Genomic DNA, 19437 nt, shown 5'->3' on the forward strand with positions numbered 1-19437 from the left:
TTCCAGCCACCATGTCATCTCTGTCCTGGCTTTGTTCGATGGAGGAACCTGTTCTGAATAAGAGAGACCCTTCCTTAAATGTTCAATCCTTAATGTCTGAAGGACTCCGTAATCGAGAGGGTCAGGAAAGATGGCTTCAATCGAAGAGGCGAACAAATTCACAATCCTGGCAATCGGCCTCAAAGATACAGTCAGGCTGCACAATGCATGCCTCAACTCCTTCTTGATGTTTTGAATCTTTCAGGAGGGGAGGATCAATTGAGACCGGACTGAATCTATAAGAAATCCCAAAAATTATATCTGCTCTGCGGGAGACAACTCTGACTTCTGTGAGTTGATTATAAAACCCAAACTCTGCAGAAGTTGAATTGTCCATGAGACCAATCAAAAGAATGTTGTCTAAATAGACAATCTGATGGACCCGCTCGAACTCTCAGCGACTCCACTACCGGCCTCATCAAGTTAGTAAAGCACCAACAGGGTGATGAGAGAAAGAAGGGCTAGGAATTCTAGGCACTGACCCCGCCACAGGAACTGAAGAAATCTCCTATGGGCCAGATATAGATGGGAATGGAGAGCTGGGCCTCCTTCAGGTCCAGTCAAACCATCCATTTGCCTATTCTGTAATAAACGAAGGCCCCCCATTTTGAAATGTCTATATAGTATCCAGATGTTGAAGTATTTAAAGTTTAGAACTAAGCAGTAGCCTCCTCCCTTCCTTTTATCAAAAAAAAAAAATGGGACTTAAACCTTTGGGGTGAGGTACTGAAAAACATTAATTTCCCTTTGTCAGGGGTGTGGAATTTATTAAAATATCTACTTGTCCAGGGGACAGGTTGCTTCTCAAATCTACTTGTCCTGTAAAAGGATCTACTTGTCCCTTTGGTGCCATGTAGTGTGGCGACAAATTATGGCAGCAATTAATAGCCTCTCTGATTATGCCAGGGCTACTACCATAGTAGGGCTTGAATACTTGGAATTTCAATCCCCACTGTAGCAGATCTGCATACTGGGGCTGGAGGAAGCAGAAAGCAATAGTTCCAGGGCTGGAATGCCTTTGAGTCTGCAAACCTACTAACCTGCATGTTTTAAAGATTTTTACCAGCTTCTCTCTAATATTTTCCCATAATAAGAAAGGTTGGACATTTACTCCTGACAATGGCAGAATTAGAACTTCTTCCAGGGTTGGGAAGAAAGTGCTGGAGGAAAAATGAACTTGCAAATGCTCAATAGATTTTCACATGAGCAAATCTACACATCGTATTTACCCACGCTAAAATACAGTTCACAAATATTTTATAGGGGTACAACATATACCATGGGTGCACTTTTGTGACTTTCTTTAAGAATTTGGGGCCACAAGTAGGTAGGTTCAGATTTGTGACCTGCAAATTGCGAGTTGCAAATCCAAATGTAGGATGATGTCCTTGACACCATCTGTGATTCGCAAGGGCTTCGCAAATGCCCACATCATGAATAATCATGAGGTGGGTCGCAATTTGCGACCCCCTCACGAATGGTGGCCTGCTGGAGACAGCAGACCACCATGTCTGTGACTGCTTTTCAATAAAGCAGTTTTTTGGTTTTTTTTTTTGTAATGCAGCCCGTTTTCCTTAAAGGAAAACGAGATGCATAACAAAAACGAAAAATGAAACATTTTCGTTTCATTTTTTCAGAGCCGGCAGTGGTCCGCAGGACCACTGCTTGCTCTGAAAAAATGTTTACAGTGACATTCACAATGGGAAAGGGGTCCCATAGGGATTCCTTCCCTTTTGCGAAAGTGTTAGCGCAAATTTGAAATGGGTGCAAACTGCGATTGGTGTGCACCCGCATTCGCGGTCACAAAACAATCCTACATTGCTCTGCGAGTTGCAATTAGGAAGGGAACACCCCTTACTAATTGCGAGTCGCAAACCCGTTTTGTGATTCGGTAACCAGGTTACTGAATCGCAAAACTGGGTTTGTGCATCGCAATGTGCTTTTTGCACGTCGCAAACAGCGAAAGTCGCTGTTTGCGACATGCAAAAAGCTACCTACATGTGGGTCTTGGTCCCTAATTAGGTCTGGTGTTAACAAAGACATTTTGTTTTTATTAAACTTCTATTTCTCTCTCGTTCGGCTGGCTTTACTGTGAGTGATCGCATTCTGCTCTTCCAAAAGGAGCATATTGCCACACAAAGTAGTTTTGTTCAGTGTCAGGAACTACAGTGGCAATCAGTGACGTAACGAAACTGGAGGGTGCCCCTTTGCAAAGAACATGGAGGAGCCCCCTCTCCAGAATCACTCAGGGCAGGTGCTGTGCTGACGGGGCCCCCTGGAGGGCGGCTGCAGGGCCTTTGTTATGCCGCTGGTGGCAACGCGTGCTTTAAGAGTTCAAAAACTTTTTTTGGGGGGGGTTTGCCAATGTTTGTTACAATGTTGAGGGCCTGGTAGCTCCCACAACAATAAAGTGTTACAAAAGCCATGTCAAAACAAGACACGCATTGATGAAACTAAAAGACTTATAAAAATATGTCAGATCAGTTGGCTTTGTCAGTGTTTGTTTATTTTCATGCTTCCCATAATCGTGTTGAAAATGGTTACACTGATTTTCCATTAGAAATATTTTTGGGAAATACTAGCATGCATCAACACATTTTACTAAATGACACTTCATTTGCATATAATCAAAGAGCATTCTGGGAGCATTATACTTAGCCTCTTAGCCTAAACTTTTCAAACATGTGTGTACACGTTTTTGTTTTTTTGTACTGGAACCAACGTCAGTAGTGAAGTGTGACCTTAAAACATTTATTTACAGCACGCACCCTAATAATGTAGGCTTTCAAATAATGAACCATAAATACAAGTTCAAACAGCATTATCTTTTGGAAACACATTACCTCAACTGCAGAGAGTTCAACTCTCTGTAAACAGGCAGCCAAAGGGTTTGTGCTGCAGGGGGTTGGGCCTACTTGTCCCAAGGACAAAGTAAACATAAAAACTTATTGCCCTTGACCCCAAACAAGATGTCCCGGGCGTCGGGCGATAGGAATTCCACATCCCTGCTTTGTCCCACAAAGTTTGAATGTCTGCGCCTATAGAAGACTTTTCTTTCTGGGAAAAATACATTTGTTTCAGGCAACCTATCTGGACTGGAGTGTCGTAGAACTCTAGCTTGAAACCCAGGGTTGTCTCTTAGACCCACAGATCCTGGGTAATCAGTCTCCAGTTGTCTGGGAATAACCCCACTCTTCCCTCAAACGTTCTCTCTGAAAAAGGTATAATTATCACCGTTATATCCTGCGCCTTGAATTGCTCCTTGTGTCCCTCTGCGGTTGCCGCACTGAAAGTGTGAATGGCCCCCTCGGGCCAGATGGGCTAGAAGGTGGGTTCTGCTGATTCTCCATACCATATACCTTTGCCTTAGGGGTAGTAACCTTGATGAGAGCCTTGGTAGGAGACCCAGCCTGACTCGCACTCCCTGAAGCGCCCACTCGTGCTTGAAAGGCTTCTTCAAAATACTTTTTTAAGAGACATTTGGGCCTTGTCCGGGGAGGGAGTATTTAGAGCAAAATCTGGTGAACTCCTTAACAAAGAGACCACCAAACAACAATCCCTCGGTCAGAGGTGGCCAAATTGTTAAGTTTGGGGTCTATTCGCGTTCTGTGGCAATACCAACCTACTAAAACATCTGGAGCCACCCGGGAATTGGTTTCTTTAGCATGGAGAGCCAGTTTGAGTATCTTTGTCAAAGGGCCAGACATGTGCAGGAGCTTGTCCTGGCAATTGCACCATACCCGATCTAGGCTTTTTTAAGGGTTCTTGGCATATTATCTCATAAATGTGACCATAGTAGGGTCTACTTCTGGGGGACCCGCAGCCCTGTCTACCAGGTCTTGCCGACGTCATTCCACTCAAAAAAAGAGCACGAACTTCTTTATCAAAATCTTGATGGAGGTGCACTTGGACATACTGCGTGACATCCTAAGGAGATGCCCAGTCTGAAGCCTTGTAGTGTACAATTTTGGTAGGCTCAAAGGTAAGGACCTTAGGTTGTTTGGATGAAGAAGGGTGTTTTTTCTTGCTAGGCCCTGGTGCATCTTCCTCTTCACTGTCCTCTGCAAGAGACAGAAAGGACACACCAATACGCGCTAAGGAAAATCGAGAAGATCGTTCAAGTGGCCATCAGCGGGGAAGCCCAAAATGCCAAAGCACAGCGCACCAAGCAATAGCAAGACACAGCATCCACAAAGCCACCATCACCTACTCTTTCTCAGCAACAACAGCGCGCCACAGAATAACAGTCAAGGATGCCACTATCATAGCCATAAACTCATAATTAACTATCAAGAGTAAAATGTACTTATCTGGCTGTGAAACAGCAAAGAAAGAGGACACAAAATAGAGGTAAGTATTCTTGTAAGGGTTGCCTTATAATGAATGGGGCATGTGATATGTGACGTACTTGAGTAATGTAGTTTTTTGTTTATTGAACGTGATTGCTGAAAATATAAGTAAAAAAAGATAAGCATAATCGGAGCCTCCACTCCTGACATAGAGTTTGATCACCATGAACGTGACTGAAGGAAGCACATGATGCCAATGAGGGAGGTGTTTGATTCGTAATACATCAAAAGCACTTGAACTACAGTAAGAGGAAATCCTGAATTATGACGTGCACTTCATCATGAATAAATGGGCTATATAAACCGTATTCACAATGGACTACGTTAACATATAAATAAAAAATATGTGCAAATCTTTTTTTGAAACGTTCATGAAACAAACATATTTTAAAATTCTAATTAAACGATTAATACACTACTGGAGATAAAGTGAACTTTACTTATTAGCACTACAACGTTGCGTAACAAAGCGCCAGTTTGTGAGTCACACGCCTCTAGTGTAAAAAAAAAAAAAAAAACACATAGTACGGTCCAGCTGTCAGTTCCGCATTTATGAGGGGCATACCACTTCAAACGTATACATGGGATTGTTCATGTGAGTTGCCTCTTCTCGTTCTCTCCACTAATAAATCGGTAGTTGCATGATTAAACCATTCTTAAACACTTTTAAAATAGGATATACATTGTGAGAGCAGAATAGGTAGAGCTGTTTAGAACGGTCAAACTCTCCCTCCCTAAAGCGCGAAATGGTACTGCCGGCTGTGACTTCCGGTGTTCTAAGGACGCTGTGGGAGTACTCTGCGCGCCTGTCCCTCACCTGTCAGCGTACTTGAACATCAGGATGTGCCGCAGCATGACGTGATCTGCGTAAGCCAAGCTCAGGTACACCATAAGAAGGCAAAAGAACCCGCACCCGTCCAGAACGCAGACTGCCATCTGGGCTACTGCACCCTTGGCCCGGGCGAAGGCTAGAGCCTTTGACAGGCTCCGGCCGCTCTCCCTCGTCACTTCCCGGTGTTTACAACCCACGCGCGACTCGATTGAATGGAGCGCGTGCCCGGCGGGGGTGTGGACTGCGATCAATTGCCGCGCCTTCTCGCCGAGTCACCGCCCCGAGCCCACCTCGCTAGCTACGCCTCTCTGTGGTGTTTCGGTGTTCGCGGCGCGTTCGCCTGTTTTCACCCCTCCTCTCGCCAGTCACGCTTTCTCTATGCATTTTCCATAGCCACGCCCCCACTTTCGTCATGGGGCACGCCTCTGAAACGTACGCCTCCACGCTCGTTGACGTCATTACGTCTCCATGGATAACATCGAAAGACTGCGATTGTTTACTCACGGCTGTGAAGTGAGAGAACATTCAGTTTTCATTTTTGGTTTTACACAATTTTTCTTCAATTTTCCCATACTCACACAGGACTGAAAAATCTTTCTGTCTTTGTCCGGACGCAGAGAGGGAGCATTCTCTTCTTGACTAATCTGGCTTCTTCCGTGGCAATAACTAAGGGACTAATTTGTAAAAAAAGAAATGCTAGTTCCAGCTCAACTTATGGGAGCTTAAAAAAGCCCCCAATTTTACCAGAACCAAATGGGTTAATAATTTACCCAGCTCAATCAAAGCCATGTTAGGGAGCTGTGATAACTTTTGCTGTAAAATGTCCTGGGCTCCAGCAGCTGCTTGCTCCTGATCCTTCTTAACCTTTCTGCATCTTTTGAGTCTGTAAACTGTCACACACTTCTTAACCCACTAATACAAAGAATGGGAATTGAAGGGGTAGTGCTTAAGTGGTTTGAATCTTAGATCACAGGGAGATCTCAGATGATTAAAACTTAAAACTGTCTCTCTACTCCGAAGGCTGTGGATCAAGGTATCCCTTCAGGCTTTATCCTTGCTCTGAGCCTGTTTTAACTTCACATTGAACTGCTAGGATCCAGCTGCGATTAGTGTCGCCCCCCCTAGCTCAGAGCCAGCAGCCGAAAAATATTTTTTTTTTTAATTATCGACATATTTTTCAGCTGCTGCCTGAGCCAGCGTGTGTAGGGAGAGGAGGGGCTGGGCCATGGGGGGAGGGAGAGTGGAGTGTTGTGCCCGTAAGTGTGCATGTCTTCCCGGCCGTCTTAGCTCACGGACTTGGTGAATTCAGCACCCTTCGCTCTACCTTGGCCCATGATGTAAGCACCTCCCCAACCCCTTGGCTAAAGCTCATAATTTAAGTGTGATCTTCGATAGCAACGTTTACATCCCCCAAAATGTCATTCACCCACTATCGTGCTGAACGGGGCCCCTTTGCTGCTTCATTGTTCTCAGAGACGCTATTGTGCATCTTACTTTAACAGATGTACCACAACTGCGTCGCACCTCACTGGGTCTGGTAAAAGAAAGAGCGTCCTTTAAACTCTTAGGCCCATATTTATACATTTTTAGCGGCGCATTTGCGTAATTTTTTAACGCAAAAATGGTGCAAACTTGCAAAATACAATTGTATTTTGTAACTTTGCGCCGTTTTTTGCATCAAAGAGCGGCACAAATGCAGCGCTAAAAAAGTATAAATTCGCAAAACTGTTCCTTCACCAGCCGTTCTGATCACTCTAGTTTACCATGGTGCACACTTTTTACCCAACTATTCAGATATATGAAGTTCAGTTTTTTATTTATTTATTTATTATTTGTATTTTTTATTTATTCACACTGTGGAATTTTCTACCCTTCATTTGTGACTGAAAAATGATTACTGGATACTCAGAAAATTCATACAAACGTACCTATTTATTATGGCGAGATACCCCATAACATATAATAATGAATTTATAGATTGTAGACGTTTTATCCAAAGCACTTGACAAAGCTTAATGGTTCAAGGAGAAGAAACAATAGAAGGTATCAGCAGCACAGGTTCAGTCTTCAATACAAAATAGTTAAAAGATGTTATTGTGAAAGCCTCTCAATTTTACTAGGAAGGGAGCAGATCTATCAACAAACAGGAGTTTTCCCCATTGTTTAGGACCTAACAACTCAAAGGATCAAAAATGAAATGCCACATAGAGTGGATTAGACACAGTAAGTAAGTATAGTGAGTCGGAATGTAAAGAATAAGAAGAAGTGTACACAAAGAGGAGCAAACAAAGGCATGGTGGAGCCAAAGAGTGAATACCTTTGAAAACAATACGTAAGGGGCAGAATTTGTATTGGGCACAGTGGGTAACCAACCATGACAAGAACACTAGGGAAAAATATGTGGAAAATAAGGTAGGGCGAATAGAAGATGAATTGTATTTTAGATAGATTGCAGTGAATTGTCTAGATATTTAGAGGCCCCAATGCATACTGAAGAACAATAGTTGAATCATGTTTGCAGATACCTTAGATTGGCCTCCCTATTCATACTGGGTTTTTGATTGTTCCCCCATAGTGGCTTTACCACTTTCTCTGGAACATATTTGGGTGAGGACTGTCTGTTATACTATCCATTGTTGCAGGACAACTGAGTTGTACTGCTGTGAGATCCAGTATTCAGACTTTATTGCTATTTAACAAACCAATGCCAACTCTAAAGTGCTCTGTGGCCATCACAAGGTGGTTACTGTTGCCTTCCCCAACCGTTTCTAACCATGCTGCACACTCCCCATGCTGCCAGAGTTCAATATCATACTAAGGTGAGCCATATGAGGAATTTCTTACTCTATCTGAAGTGAGGAAGGATTGTACCCTGGCCACTATGTTGTTGAGTATGTATGTAAACAACCTGGTGGCACAGCGCAATTAGATAAAACTGGACGTTGCAAGATCTGATACGAGTTAACAACAATCCTACTTTTTGCAGGCAATACTGCACTCATGTGTATGTCTGAACTTGTATAAATGCCCCATGGGGTCACTCTTTAGGTCAAGAAATGGGGTTTGGTTAGCAATGAATCATCCCTAAAAATAATGATGCTGGAAAAAAATAATCTGGTTAAAAACTACATTTCTGCAACATTTTATATAGGATAAGCATTTTCAACTATCTGGGCGTTAGGTACTCAACCTTCAATGTTGTGATCAAACTACCAAAGCTGTTGTTCGCATATTAATTTCATTAATACTTTAGCCAGGTTTAAAGATAAATAAATTTGACTTCCAATTTTCAGAAGTGTTTTTGAAAACTAGGCATTCACCTGCAAAGTTCACCCCTGAAGTCTGGTGCTGTACTACAGGCAGTGCCCTAGTGATAAATGAGAACGTTTTTTTAGGGTTCGGTAAGGCTATGCCTTGGAACTTAGCTCCCTTAATAGAAGGGCTACATGTATACTTCACAAATGTCCTTGTGGTAAATAAGGTTGCTTACTTTCAGACTCTGGTAAGTCTATGGCCTGCAACCCCATTAGTTCGCTTGAGTCTAGTGTTAGTAGTGAATGTGATACTGCACTCAATTCCTGAGCCCAACTCTGGACCAAACATCATGTGTCACAGATACTCCCTTAAAGATATATGGGCCTACCCAGAATACATTTTAATTCCTTGACTTACGCATGTTAAAGAGATCCTGCTCCTAAAATACAACTCTGAAATGTGGTATAACCCAGAGGCTCTAGTGAAATCATGGGGTGTCATGTTAAAATAGAAATACTAGGACTAGAGAACTCCCTCGATTGTATAGAGAGCGAAAGCAGACTAAAGGCTGGAGAAGTATCTTACATTCAAACAGTATTTATGGTGTGTACCCTTTCATAATATAGTTACACACAGAGAACTCCCAGAACTAAGGTCTCTGTATGTCAAACTGAGACTGGGCCACACTATTTAAGTGTCCATAGTGGAGAGCCTGAAAGGGTCGAGTAATGTCAGGGAGACTGTTGTTGTGATAATACAACCACAAAACCTGTTCTTTAATTTTGGCTGTTCCTCCAGCTTTGCACCGTATAGAGATTCAAAATGATCGATTCCACAAAGTATTAACTGTAATATTTTGAAAAGCAGCTATAGGCGAGCACTTTGCATTTACTCCACCCCTATAATAGGGCAGTAAGCAGTAGCCCTGTTTCGCGGGTGGTTTAGAAGGAATGCAGAAAGCAGTCTGTAGTTCTTAATGAAATGGTGCTAAAAGGTGGACACTACATGAAAGATGTGCCCACAGTTTCAATTTGAAATGTAAAGACCTATCATTTGCTGCTTTTTGGGGTGTATGAAAGGAAATATTTCACTATTGCTCTATTTGCTGCATCTGTTGCATATATCTTTACCGTACGAAAGTTAAAACATTCTGCTTTGTCAATATCTACTTGAGAGCGTTCGATTTATTGAATGTGGGCAGTTCCAAAAGTGTGACAGTCAGGTCTAGTGCCCGCCTACATGCACCGCTTTGAATACTGGATGCCATATGTACAAGCTGAGTTCTGTGATCGGCAGTTTGTTAATCTTTTGGGTTTGGTACGAATCGATAACGAAGGGGGTGGAGCGAAAGAAACTGACGGCTGCCTTTCCATACAGTTTCTCTACTCCGGGAGTGACAACTCTGTAGGTAAGGCTCGGAGCGGCGAAGTCTCGCTGTATTTAGCAAAAAAATAGGACAAGAATGTCTGCTGTGGGCGCAGGACACCGTGGATATCAACCTCAAGTTTACACTTGGCCGCTTTGTGTGATCCTCGGCAGTTACCATTTCTTCTATGGTTAGAATCGGCATACACATTGGCTGTTTTTATATTTACATATAGTTTGTGCCTTAGTCGTGTGTTGTCGTGGTCTTCTCAGCAGAATGGTGTCTCTAAAGAGCTGTAAGCAGCCTGACTCCAGGCAGTGGACGCCCCTTTATCTATTGCCTCGCACCCGGGCTTTCCCTGCTCTGGCAAGGGATGCGCTCTGCTCCAGGGTGATATGGCAGGTGTTCTGCAAGCTGCCTCCGAGAACGCAGCATCTCAGCCAATGACACGAGTTTTTAATATACTGACATGTTTAGTTAGGTTATTTGGTGCAGTGATCCCTTATGCTTGTTTTGGACAAACTACCCCGAAGAGGTTTTTTTGACTGGAGACGAACCTTTTAGGTGGGAGTGTGTATTACTTAACATGTTTGTTGTGGGTAAAAATGATGCGACCAAAATATGGGTATGTAAATACTCACATCGCACGTGTGAAAAAGCCTTGTGTTATGGGTGGACCGTTCCAAAAGTTTTTTGTTTAATTTATGAGCTTTCTTTAATTATTATTTGGAAAACACAATAAAAAACATCTTAAATTAATTTAAAAAATATGTTTTGATTCAAACTTTATCTGTACTTAGGAATACACGTTTGAAAAGATCACGGGGCGTCAACTGTTTAATTGACGGGTCCCGTTTTGCTCACGTTCAGTGTCATGACCCCACTTCCACTCTTTTCGACATGACTATATAATACATTGGTCGAAGCTCATCAAAAGAACCCATCACATTTTGCATCACGCATCCCAAACCCACCCATGTTTAAGTCACCACGTGCACAATACAAGGGGCAGCACACACCGCACACTCACCCCTCAATGATGGTATTTCATACATATAGAACTATACATCACGTCCCAAAGTCACCACGTGCACAATACAAGGGGCAGCACACACCGCACACTCACCCCTCAATGATGGTATTTCATACATATAGAACTATACATCACGTCCCAAAGTCACCACGTGCACAATACAAGGGGCGGCACACACCAGCACACTCACCCCTCAATGATGGTATTTCATACATACAGAAATATACATCACATCCCAGCTTACCCGTGTGTTCTCTGGTGTAGTGTTGTGGTCCAGATTAGGATGTGTTTTGTTGATACATGTTCCTGGTGTAAAGTCTGCCCCCAGTGATCTTCTCACTTGTGTTGCGTGGTTGTAAAGGAGTGTGTGGTGTGTTGTCCCATGCACAATAGTGTCTTTCTGCCGAGTGGTCTGAGTGTCATTGCTTAGTTACATGAATATGCTGTGCTTGAAAGGGATGCAAAGGTCACATTTAGCTGGACACTTATTCATAGTCTGTTTTTTCACTGCTTATCCTGTGGGGCCTTGCACCCTAGTTCTGCTCGGGTGTACTTTGGCCCTTTGTTGAGTGCCCCATGCTTGCAGGATAGCGTGCAGGCGCCACCCATGCTTGCAGGATAGCGTGACCTGTCAGGCCCTTTAATTCAATGGCGGCCGGGTCAGGAAAAGAGAGTGGAATTGAGGAAGCCTTTATTGACCAAAAGTAACGCAGTCACAATAAAGGTAACTGGATATTACTCTGTCATCTTGACTCCTTTCAATTCTCAACCTGTAACTAATCCACAGCAATTCAAAAAGGCAGTATGGGGAGCTCGAATGTCCCATAAAACGGGACTGATAATCACTCTTGTTTTCGTCCGAATAGAAATATAATGACCACTTTGAGTCCAAATTATGTTATGTCTCCTCAGCTGAGGATGCTGGTGGATGTGGAGAAATGTTACTACAACAATCTTTTCCCTACCACTATTTTTTTCTTCACAAATTAAGCACTGCGTGATGCCTAAGTTGGAAGGAGTACTTCTGAAGTTAGCGAGATCACAATATAGTTTCTGGTTCTAAATTGCAAAGCTTCCCTATAGCTTCCGCAGTGGAGGTGCATAATATCAAAATTTTCGATAAATGTTTGTTTTCATCCAAGGGTGTTTCCAACCTCCATTTTACATTATCCCCAGAATGTCAAGGACTTAATTCAAAAGATGGATGGCCTTGTGTTTAAAATGAACTTTCTTTCTTTGAAAAAATATTGTTGAAGGAAATAGAATGAGAAATGAAAGTCAGATCTAATGATGATGGAAGTTTGAAGATGATTATTGCTCCTTTAGTCGCTTTGAAACACATACACGTGTGTGTGTGTGTGTATATATTTTTGCACATATGCATGTATTCACACACACGCAAATGCATATATATACTATTTATGTAACTAGTTAATTAAGATTTTACCCATTTCCCACCTTTGTTAACAACTATAGTATTTATTTGTAATGCAGGCGTATGCTTCAGTGGACGTCTTGGCATTCAATAACATATGTTTATTACCCAGCTGATTGGTACTTGGTTTAACGACCTCAGAAGAATTACAGGATGAGTGGGCCCACTGGGGTTCCAAACTACAACTATGAGGCCAAACACAGACTCCTGCAGTGAATGTATTAGTCCATGGAGTCACCACACTCCAACAGAACAGGCCCACTTGTATGCTCTGAACTGTAGGTTACACATGGCTTTAATACGTATCTTTATCTTCTAACTTATTAGGTATTTGATTTGAAAACCTTTTTCTTATCTTCTTGCCTCTCTCTCCATTTAGTACAAAATATTGGCACAATGCCAGGGACGGTGGTTGTTGCAGGAGGAGGGATCAGTGGACTTGCAGCCTGCTACCACCTTGTGAAAAGTGGCAGCGTTCCCAAGGTGAGATACGTTTTCAGTCACAAAACAGATCTGTGGGTTCCAGAAATGTTCCAGGACACGGCTAGTTTAGATGGCAGCCCAAATCGTAACAGTCGATGCAGTGCTAGATTTTTCTTAGCAACAGCAAAAAATTTACCCTGTTCTAGGGAGAAGCTGAAGGAAGAAGAGCAGGTTAGATGAGAATTGAGGGGGTGCAGAGAAGAGAGGGGATCCTATCTTTTAACATCATCAGGCTGCTTGTATACACATTGCATTGAATTGGCATTTATATAATGCTTTCCTGGACTTAATGAGGCCCAAGCACTTTCAAAATAGTCAAGTAAATATTAGGAGTGGGTGTAACTCACGTATTTCAGTGTACCGTAAAGACGCAGAATTACCTAAAAATTCAGTGAGTTACTCCTGAAGTACACAAGAAGAGTAATTCTGCATGTAGCACTATTTCTTAGCACAAAAATGCCCCTTCTGTATCCAACATGGATGTGAGAATGCATTTTGCGCTAAGAAATAGCGCTAAATGCAACAGAACATGCATAGCGAGTGTCTGCTCGCGTTCACTAAATGTGGTATTGGGTTAGGATTTTCCTCCAATTTACTACCAACATGTAGCAGCACTGTTTTCTTAGCGCAGAATGCACCCTTGAGTTCAAAATGGACGTAAGAATGCATTATGCGCTAAGAAACCCCTCAATGCAGCAGAACACAAATAGCAAGGTGAGCAGCTGCTCACACTTGCTAAACGTGCTCTCACGTTAAGATATTTCCCCAAATTACTCTTAATTCGTGAAGAGGAGTAATTGCTTAATTATCTGTAATTCCACTTCAAAGAGTAACACAGGATTACCAACATTACTCCAGTTAGTTGAGAGTAATTGCAATTCTGACAGGCCTAGTAAATTTCTGTTCTTTTCTAACATATGGTTAAACGAATATTGGTTGAGGTGACTTTTGGACGTGTGCTGCAATCAGTTGGCAGCAAGCAAGCCCCAGCAGAAGATTGCATGGGGTATATCTAGTAGTCCTATCAAATAGTGGATTCTTATATGCATATCAAGTGCTATGAACAAGTGTTGATGTGGTAAAAGCTTGCAACATAGCATGATTAGCATTTCCTGTCCTTAGACTAAATAATGGTTCAGGTTTATTAGAAACTTTTGGCCCACACTGACCTTTTTCCGATCATAACTCTCAGGCTACATAGACATTCATTCCGATCTTGTTGCCAAAATCACCCAGGTTTTACATGTCCAGTGTGAGGTGTGGTCTGTGCAGGCGGAAGCTTACATTCCCCTTACAAGCATGAAGAAAATGTTTTTAATCAGTATTAATAGTTTATATTCAAAGTAGTTTCAATCTTTGTTTATACAGATCTTGGTTGGGCTGTGGGTTTCTCCCCTTGTTCCGTCATTTGTATATTTTCAGTGGGAGTTTGTAACATCTCTTGACCTTTCAGACACAGTTTGAGATAATGTACAAAGGTTTTCCATTCCTCACAACAAAATTGTCCAGTGCAAAATTACAGCTCAGTAAATGTCAGAGCCAAATGCAGTCCTTGCTTTATGCAAAACATGTAATCGTTTTGTTCATACGTCTGTTTTTAATCAATTTGCATGACTCTAGGTCATTCTTGTGGAAGGCAGCAGTCGATTGGGTGGTTGGCTAAACTCCACCCGTACAGACGATGGGGCAGTGTTTGAGCACGGGCCTCGTGGGATTCGTCCAGCAGGTGTTGTTGGTAAAAACACACTGTCCATGGTAAGAGACTTCTTTTTTTTTTTTTTTTAATTAAAATCTGCTATGTTTCAAAGCTTTGTATGCATTGTTTACAAGTAACTGGTAAATGCCATTATGAATTTTTATCTCTGTACTATTGAGTGCCTGTGTTATATCCAGTTATGAATGTAATAATTCATTTAATTGAGTATATCTTGCTATTTGAGTCAAATTGCTACAAAGAAACAAATAAAATAATTGACATTTAAATAAAAATTAGAGGCACATATATTGCATGTTATGGAGTGAATAGCAGTACAAATGTTGGCGTACAGGCAGGAAGCATATGGAGACAGTACAATTTTAAGAATTGTAAAAAAGAAACAGGCACTTAGTAAGAGATTATGTGGATCAGAGTGCACGAGGAACTGTAAACTAGAGAGGTACCTGGAGGAAGCCTAGAGAAAAAGATGGTGTAAATGAGAGAGAGGTAGATCAAAGAGAACGAGGAAGAGGAGGGGCTGAAAGCAACACAGATCAAAGAAAATGATGCACAATATTCAGAGACATTTAACGTTCTTAGTACACAAGGAGGTAATTGAAAGGAAATGGGAAATCAGAATAGTGGTTGTGAAAGGAATAATCAACACATTTTTAGATAGAAAGGGGTTAGAGGGCAACAAGAGTTGATACAAGGGCTCCCCAAAGAGAAGAGATAGCCAGAAATACTGAGAACTCAGAGAAGGAAACCGAGTAAAGAAAAAGTTACACCTATGAGTTCAGAACTAGTTATACTATAGAAAAAACAGAGCACCAGTCTATGGGATATTATTAACTGATCCCCATGAGTATAGCGTCATATCCTCCAATTGAAGATGAGAGGTAGAGCCTGAGAGATGATAGAACAAGATTCACATCAGTTATGTATGCAATACACTATGTGAAGTTTGAAGTAGGAGCCTTAGAAACAAGAAAAGCAGATCCTTAGGAGTTCATTACCATAAGAGGATGAGTGATAAAATATGACAGACAAGTGATCTGAGCAAACAGGATACCTGAGAAGTTGATGGGGAATGGAGGAAAGGAAACACGATTGCAAATTATGGGCCAGATGTAGCAAAGGGTTTTTCCCATTCTGTGTCAATGGGAAAATGTGTTCGTACATATGGCCCTAAGTGACATCAGGTCATGGACTAATTCCACAACTCTCCGGCAACCAGTGGCATATTTTTTAAAGAAGAAAGGTTATCTCTCTTCCAAAGTTCAAAATAAATACCAATCATTCCTAAATGAAGTCACATTATTACATGTTCCTTTTGATCTCACACTTCTGTCTGGACAAGTTGCAAATTGACAGACAGAAAAAACACATATATTGTTCCCTCACCCTGTTGCCTGATGTTTTAATCCTTGATTGTATCCTTCCCCCGATCCCCACCCCTTCCCACCTGCCCAATTTATAATTAGTTTTTTTAATATAAGGCTTTCTCTTTTTCTTTTCATCTTTTTTGTACCGTAATGCCAAGGCGCCCAGATTGCAATATTAGAACTTTGTTTTCTCTCCTTTCACAACAACAGGCATGTTATCTGATATTAATTTTACTGGAAAAAATGAAGCCTGGGAATATTATTTCAAATGTTTGTCTAGAGAGAACCATATATTATTATGCATTCTCATTGTATTGAGAATATAAACATATGTCTCCTGTATTCCAAAATATAATGTTCTGTGTCATTACATGATTTGGAAAACATGTCTGTTTACTCAGTCTATCTTCAATACAAATGTGGCAGACAATGCAAAGAATCAAGGTAGAGGGTAGATTTTAATGCACCCTGTGTGTGGAGTGGACCAAAGAACCATGAGCGATAGCCCTGCATGTTTCTGGGCCTACCATTTGTAGGGGAGATTTGGTTCCAGTATTGCGTTGGATATGATACTAAGTTCTGTGCTTTCCTTGTGTTGGTGAATAGTTCTGTGTGTTAGTTGTTACAGCTTCTATCATTTTCTGTTTTCCGCGTGAAAGCATTTCATAATTAGGTTGGACGTATGGAGGAGGCTTTCCAGATGCGTTTCTTCTTGTATTGAGGGTTAGTCAGCAGAGATGTGTGGAGGGTTAATGTCGCTGTGTGCCTTTTCACTTTTACTTGTTTTGGGATGTATTTGTATTTAATCACTGAAATAAATCTTACTGTGATCATTTTCACTCACAAGATTTGCAGAAGAATAGGGCATAATACATTGTGATGCCAACGTTTTTGTGTGCATCAATTTTGTGGGTTTATGTTGGGACCCATTATCTTATGTCCGCAAGCTTAAGAGATAATCTGACAGGTTTGGGTGATTCCGGGCACTCCTAATTCTCATGAGCATAAATCAGAGGGGGTGATGACAAACACCTGTTTGTTTTCTTTTCTCTGCAAAGGTTACAATTTCCCTTGAGAGCTGAGAAATTTTACCTGGGTGTGACACCCACGTTTTGATTTTTCACCGCACCGCCTCTTATTATATGCTGCTGTTGCATTTTTAAAATTTTATGCTACCTATATACTTTACTGTACTTTGATAATATGGAGTAATAATAAATCCTTACAAATTTCTCTGAAACGGATTTCTAACCTTGTTGATTACTGTGGTGGACCCATTTTCTTTAATGGATCGTGTTAGTATTCTGTAATAGCCTTGATGACTGACGAATGTGTATTTAACTGGATTATCCCCTGTTTCTAGGTTTCAGAGCTTGGTTTGGATAGTGAAGTTCTACCAGTCAAAGGTGATCACTCGGCATCGAAAAATCGATACCTGTATATCAGAAATACACTGCACAAATTACCATCAGGCCTCTGGTAAGGCACAGTCTGGATAAGCCCAAAAAACTTGTTTATTTCTGCCACTAGGCACTGTAGGAGGTTTTTTGTTGAGTAAGGTGGGGCTTATAGCTACTTCAACAAAAAATACATCTGCTGTGTCAGCAATGGACTAAATAATTGGTCTACTAATGGAAGAGGGAGCTATGGGAAGATGGTATTCAAACTTTTCAAAGCTTTGCAGATGGTTCCTTCAGTAGACATTGTCATATCTTCTTTGTCCATTCAATTGTAATGGCAAAATAATTCTCGGAGCATCGTTGTAAAAAAAACAAACCTGTCTTGGAATTGATAAAAAAAGGTCACCGAAGGGTGGTTTGACATTTAACATCAATATATCATTTTCTGTCTAGTGTGTTTGTCCCTTAGAAGGACATGTAGGTTTGTTTTATTGTTTTACACTCTTCTGTGGAAAACTCCAAGGCTTAGAAAGGTTGCACAGTTCAACTCTTTGTCCCATATACTTCAAATTCATGAATTGTGCTGCAGTGCATGTTGCAAAATGTAACCTTGCAGAAACTACTTTTTCATACTTATGCCAGTGTGGGTAGAAAAGCCTTTCAAATTCAAGCTTGCAGAAAAAGTGTTTACAAACATCTTGGCTGGGCGTGATTAGAGTGAAAAATATCCAGCAGTGCTTGAAAATTGTCTTGCAATGCTCAAAAAAACTTTGCACAAAGAGGAAGTTGTTCTGGAAAGTTTTCAGAGTAGGGTTTTCAGTTTGAAATGGTAAGTAGTATACCTGCTTTATACATATACATATTTATCTATGTTTTTAAAGTTTACCTCATTCATTTTTTCTACTAGCCTCAAGTTGTTAGTTTGACATAAGATCACCCTCATTATTGACAGATGTGATGTAACCCAACCGGAGACATCAACACTAGCATCTCACTACTAATGCAGCATAAAGATCAACCAGATTCATGGCATTTTTGACATTTGGTTTTCTTGTTAATCAGGAATTTCTACATATGTTCATAGATCTTTTCCCTTGTATTGGACAAGTAGAACCCTGGTTACCATTTAACAGTTTGTCTTGAATGAAAAAAAGGGCTTTCTAACTAAAACATTTTATGGAGTAATTTTGGGGATTGTATTTCCTGTATTTGTATTTCATAGGGGTGTTTTAAAAACTGTGCCTCCATTCACTAAACCTCTTGTCTGGTGCGGCCTCCGAGACTTAACTGCACGTCGAGGGACCCTGCCTGATGAAAGTATTCATAGCTTTGTAACAAGACGATTTGGAAAGGAGGTAAGTCGCACTCTGTCAACGTCTCCATCTGCATAAAAATATTAAAAAACGAATTAAAAAATGCATATTTCTTTTCCTGCCATTTATAAAAATAAACTTAAGTTTTGTCACAATTGTACGATTGGGCTTTGAAAAATTCCACGGGTATGACAAAATCAAGTTTCTTCTTTTTGTGTTCTGCAAAGAAGTATATAATTGTATGAAAGTCACAAATTCCATCTTATTAGTGCCTTCACAGCGTTCAAGGCTAATATGAGATTTGGGTAGAGATCGTTGTTGGAAAGGAGTTAAAGAAATGTTGGAGAAATAAAAAAAGATTCACATAACCATTTCAAATATTATACCACATAGAGGAGGGAGGTATATACTCAGATGGTGTGATTAAATAAAAGGAATTAGGGAAGTATACTGAAAGGAGGCTGGACATTTTAAAATATACAATAGGACAACACACAATACTGAAAGATTGACAGGCAGAATATATGCCGTATTTTGTACAATTAAATAGTAGTAGAAATAGCATTTATCAGAGAAACTAGACAGGGGCAATTGGGTGAAATCTGTGATAAATGATTCATTAGAGACATTTATAACTTTTTATTCACTGTTTAATAGCTGGTAGTAATTTGTCAACAGAGAGGAAATCATAAAACATTTTAGTATTGAGCAGATGCCAAGAAAGTTTTAATTTTCCGACTAGATTCTTAAAATGTTATTACCCCAGGTCCATCAAATGATAATGAGTTTCAGAGGAAAAAGCAACATAGATTGATAGTCAGTCTGGCATAATTGATATCTTTTTTAGCAGA

General features: G+C 40.9%; 2 protein-coding genes across 5 annotated transcripts in view; one reads left to right on the plus strand and one right to left on the minus strand.

Annotated features, from left to right (window-relative positions):
* LOC138268549 (palmitoyltransferase ZDHHC3-like) overlaps positions 1–5580 on the minus strand; it is a 71053-nt gene extending 65473 nt beyond the window's left edge. The window contains exon 1 of one of the 2 annotated variants that reach the window (XM_069218288.1): positions 5206–5580. In XM_069218288.1, coding sequence (XP_069074389.1) covers positions 5206–5324 — 119 coding nt within the window. In that variant the 5' untranslated portion in view covers positions 5325–5580. The remainder of the gene's footprint in view (positions 1–5205) is intronic. The other variant, XM_069218289.1, reaches the window with a different exon arrangement.
* PPOX (protoporphyrinogen oxidase) overlaps positions 5158–19437 on the plus strand; it is a 39581-nt gene continuing 25301 nt past the window's right edge. Inside the window, exons 1-5 of one of the 3 annotated variants that reach the window (XM_069218286.1) lie at positions 5158–5270; positions 12689–12792; positions 14413–14547; positions 17237–17352; positions 18496–18628. In XM_069218286.1, the coding sequence (XP_069074387.1) occupies positions 12706–12792; positions 14413–14547; positions 17237–17352; positions 18496–18628 (471 nt within the window). In that variant the 5' untranslated portion in view covers positions 5158–5270; positions 12689–12705. Of the gene's footprint in view, positions 5271–5690; positions 5734–9776; positions 9884–12688; positions 12793–14412; positions 14548–17236; positions 17353–18495; positions 18629–19437 lie in introns of those variants that run through there. The other 2 variants (XM_069218287.1, XM_069218285.1) reach the window with 2 other exon arrangements.

Source organism: Pleurodeles waltl, chromosome 12 (assembly GCF_031143425.1).
Source record: "Pleurodeles waltl isolate 20211129_DDA chromosome 12, aPleWal1.hap1.20221129, whole genome shotgun sequence".
Lineage (NCBI taxonomy): Eukaryota > Metazoa > Chordata > Amphibia > Caudata > Salamandridae > Pleurodeles > Pleurodeles waltl.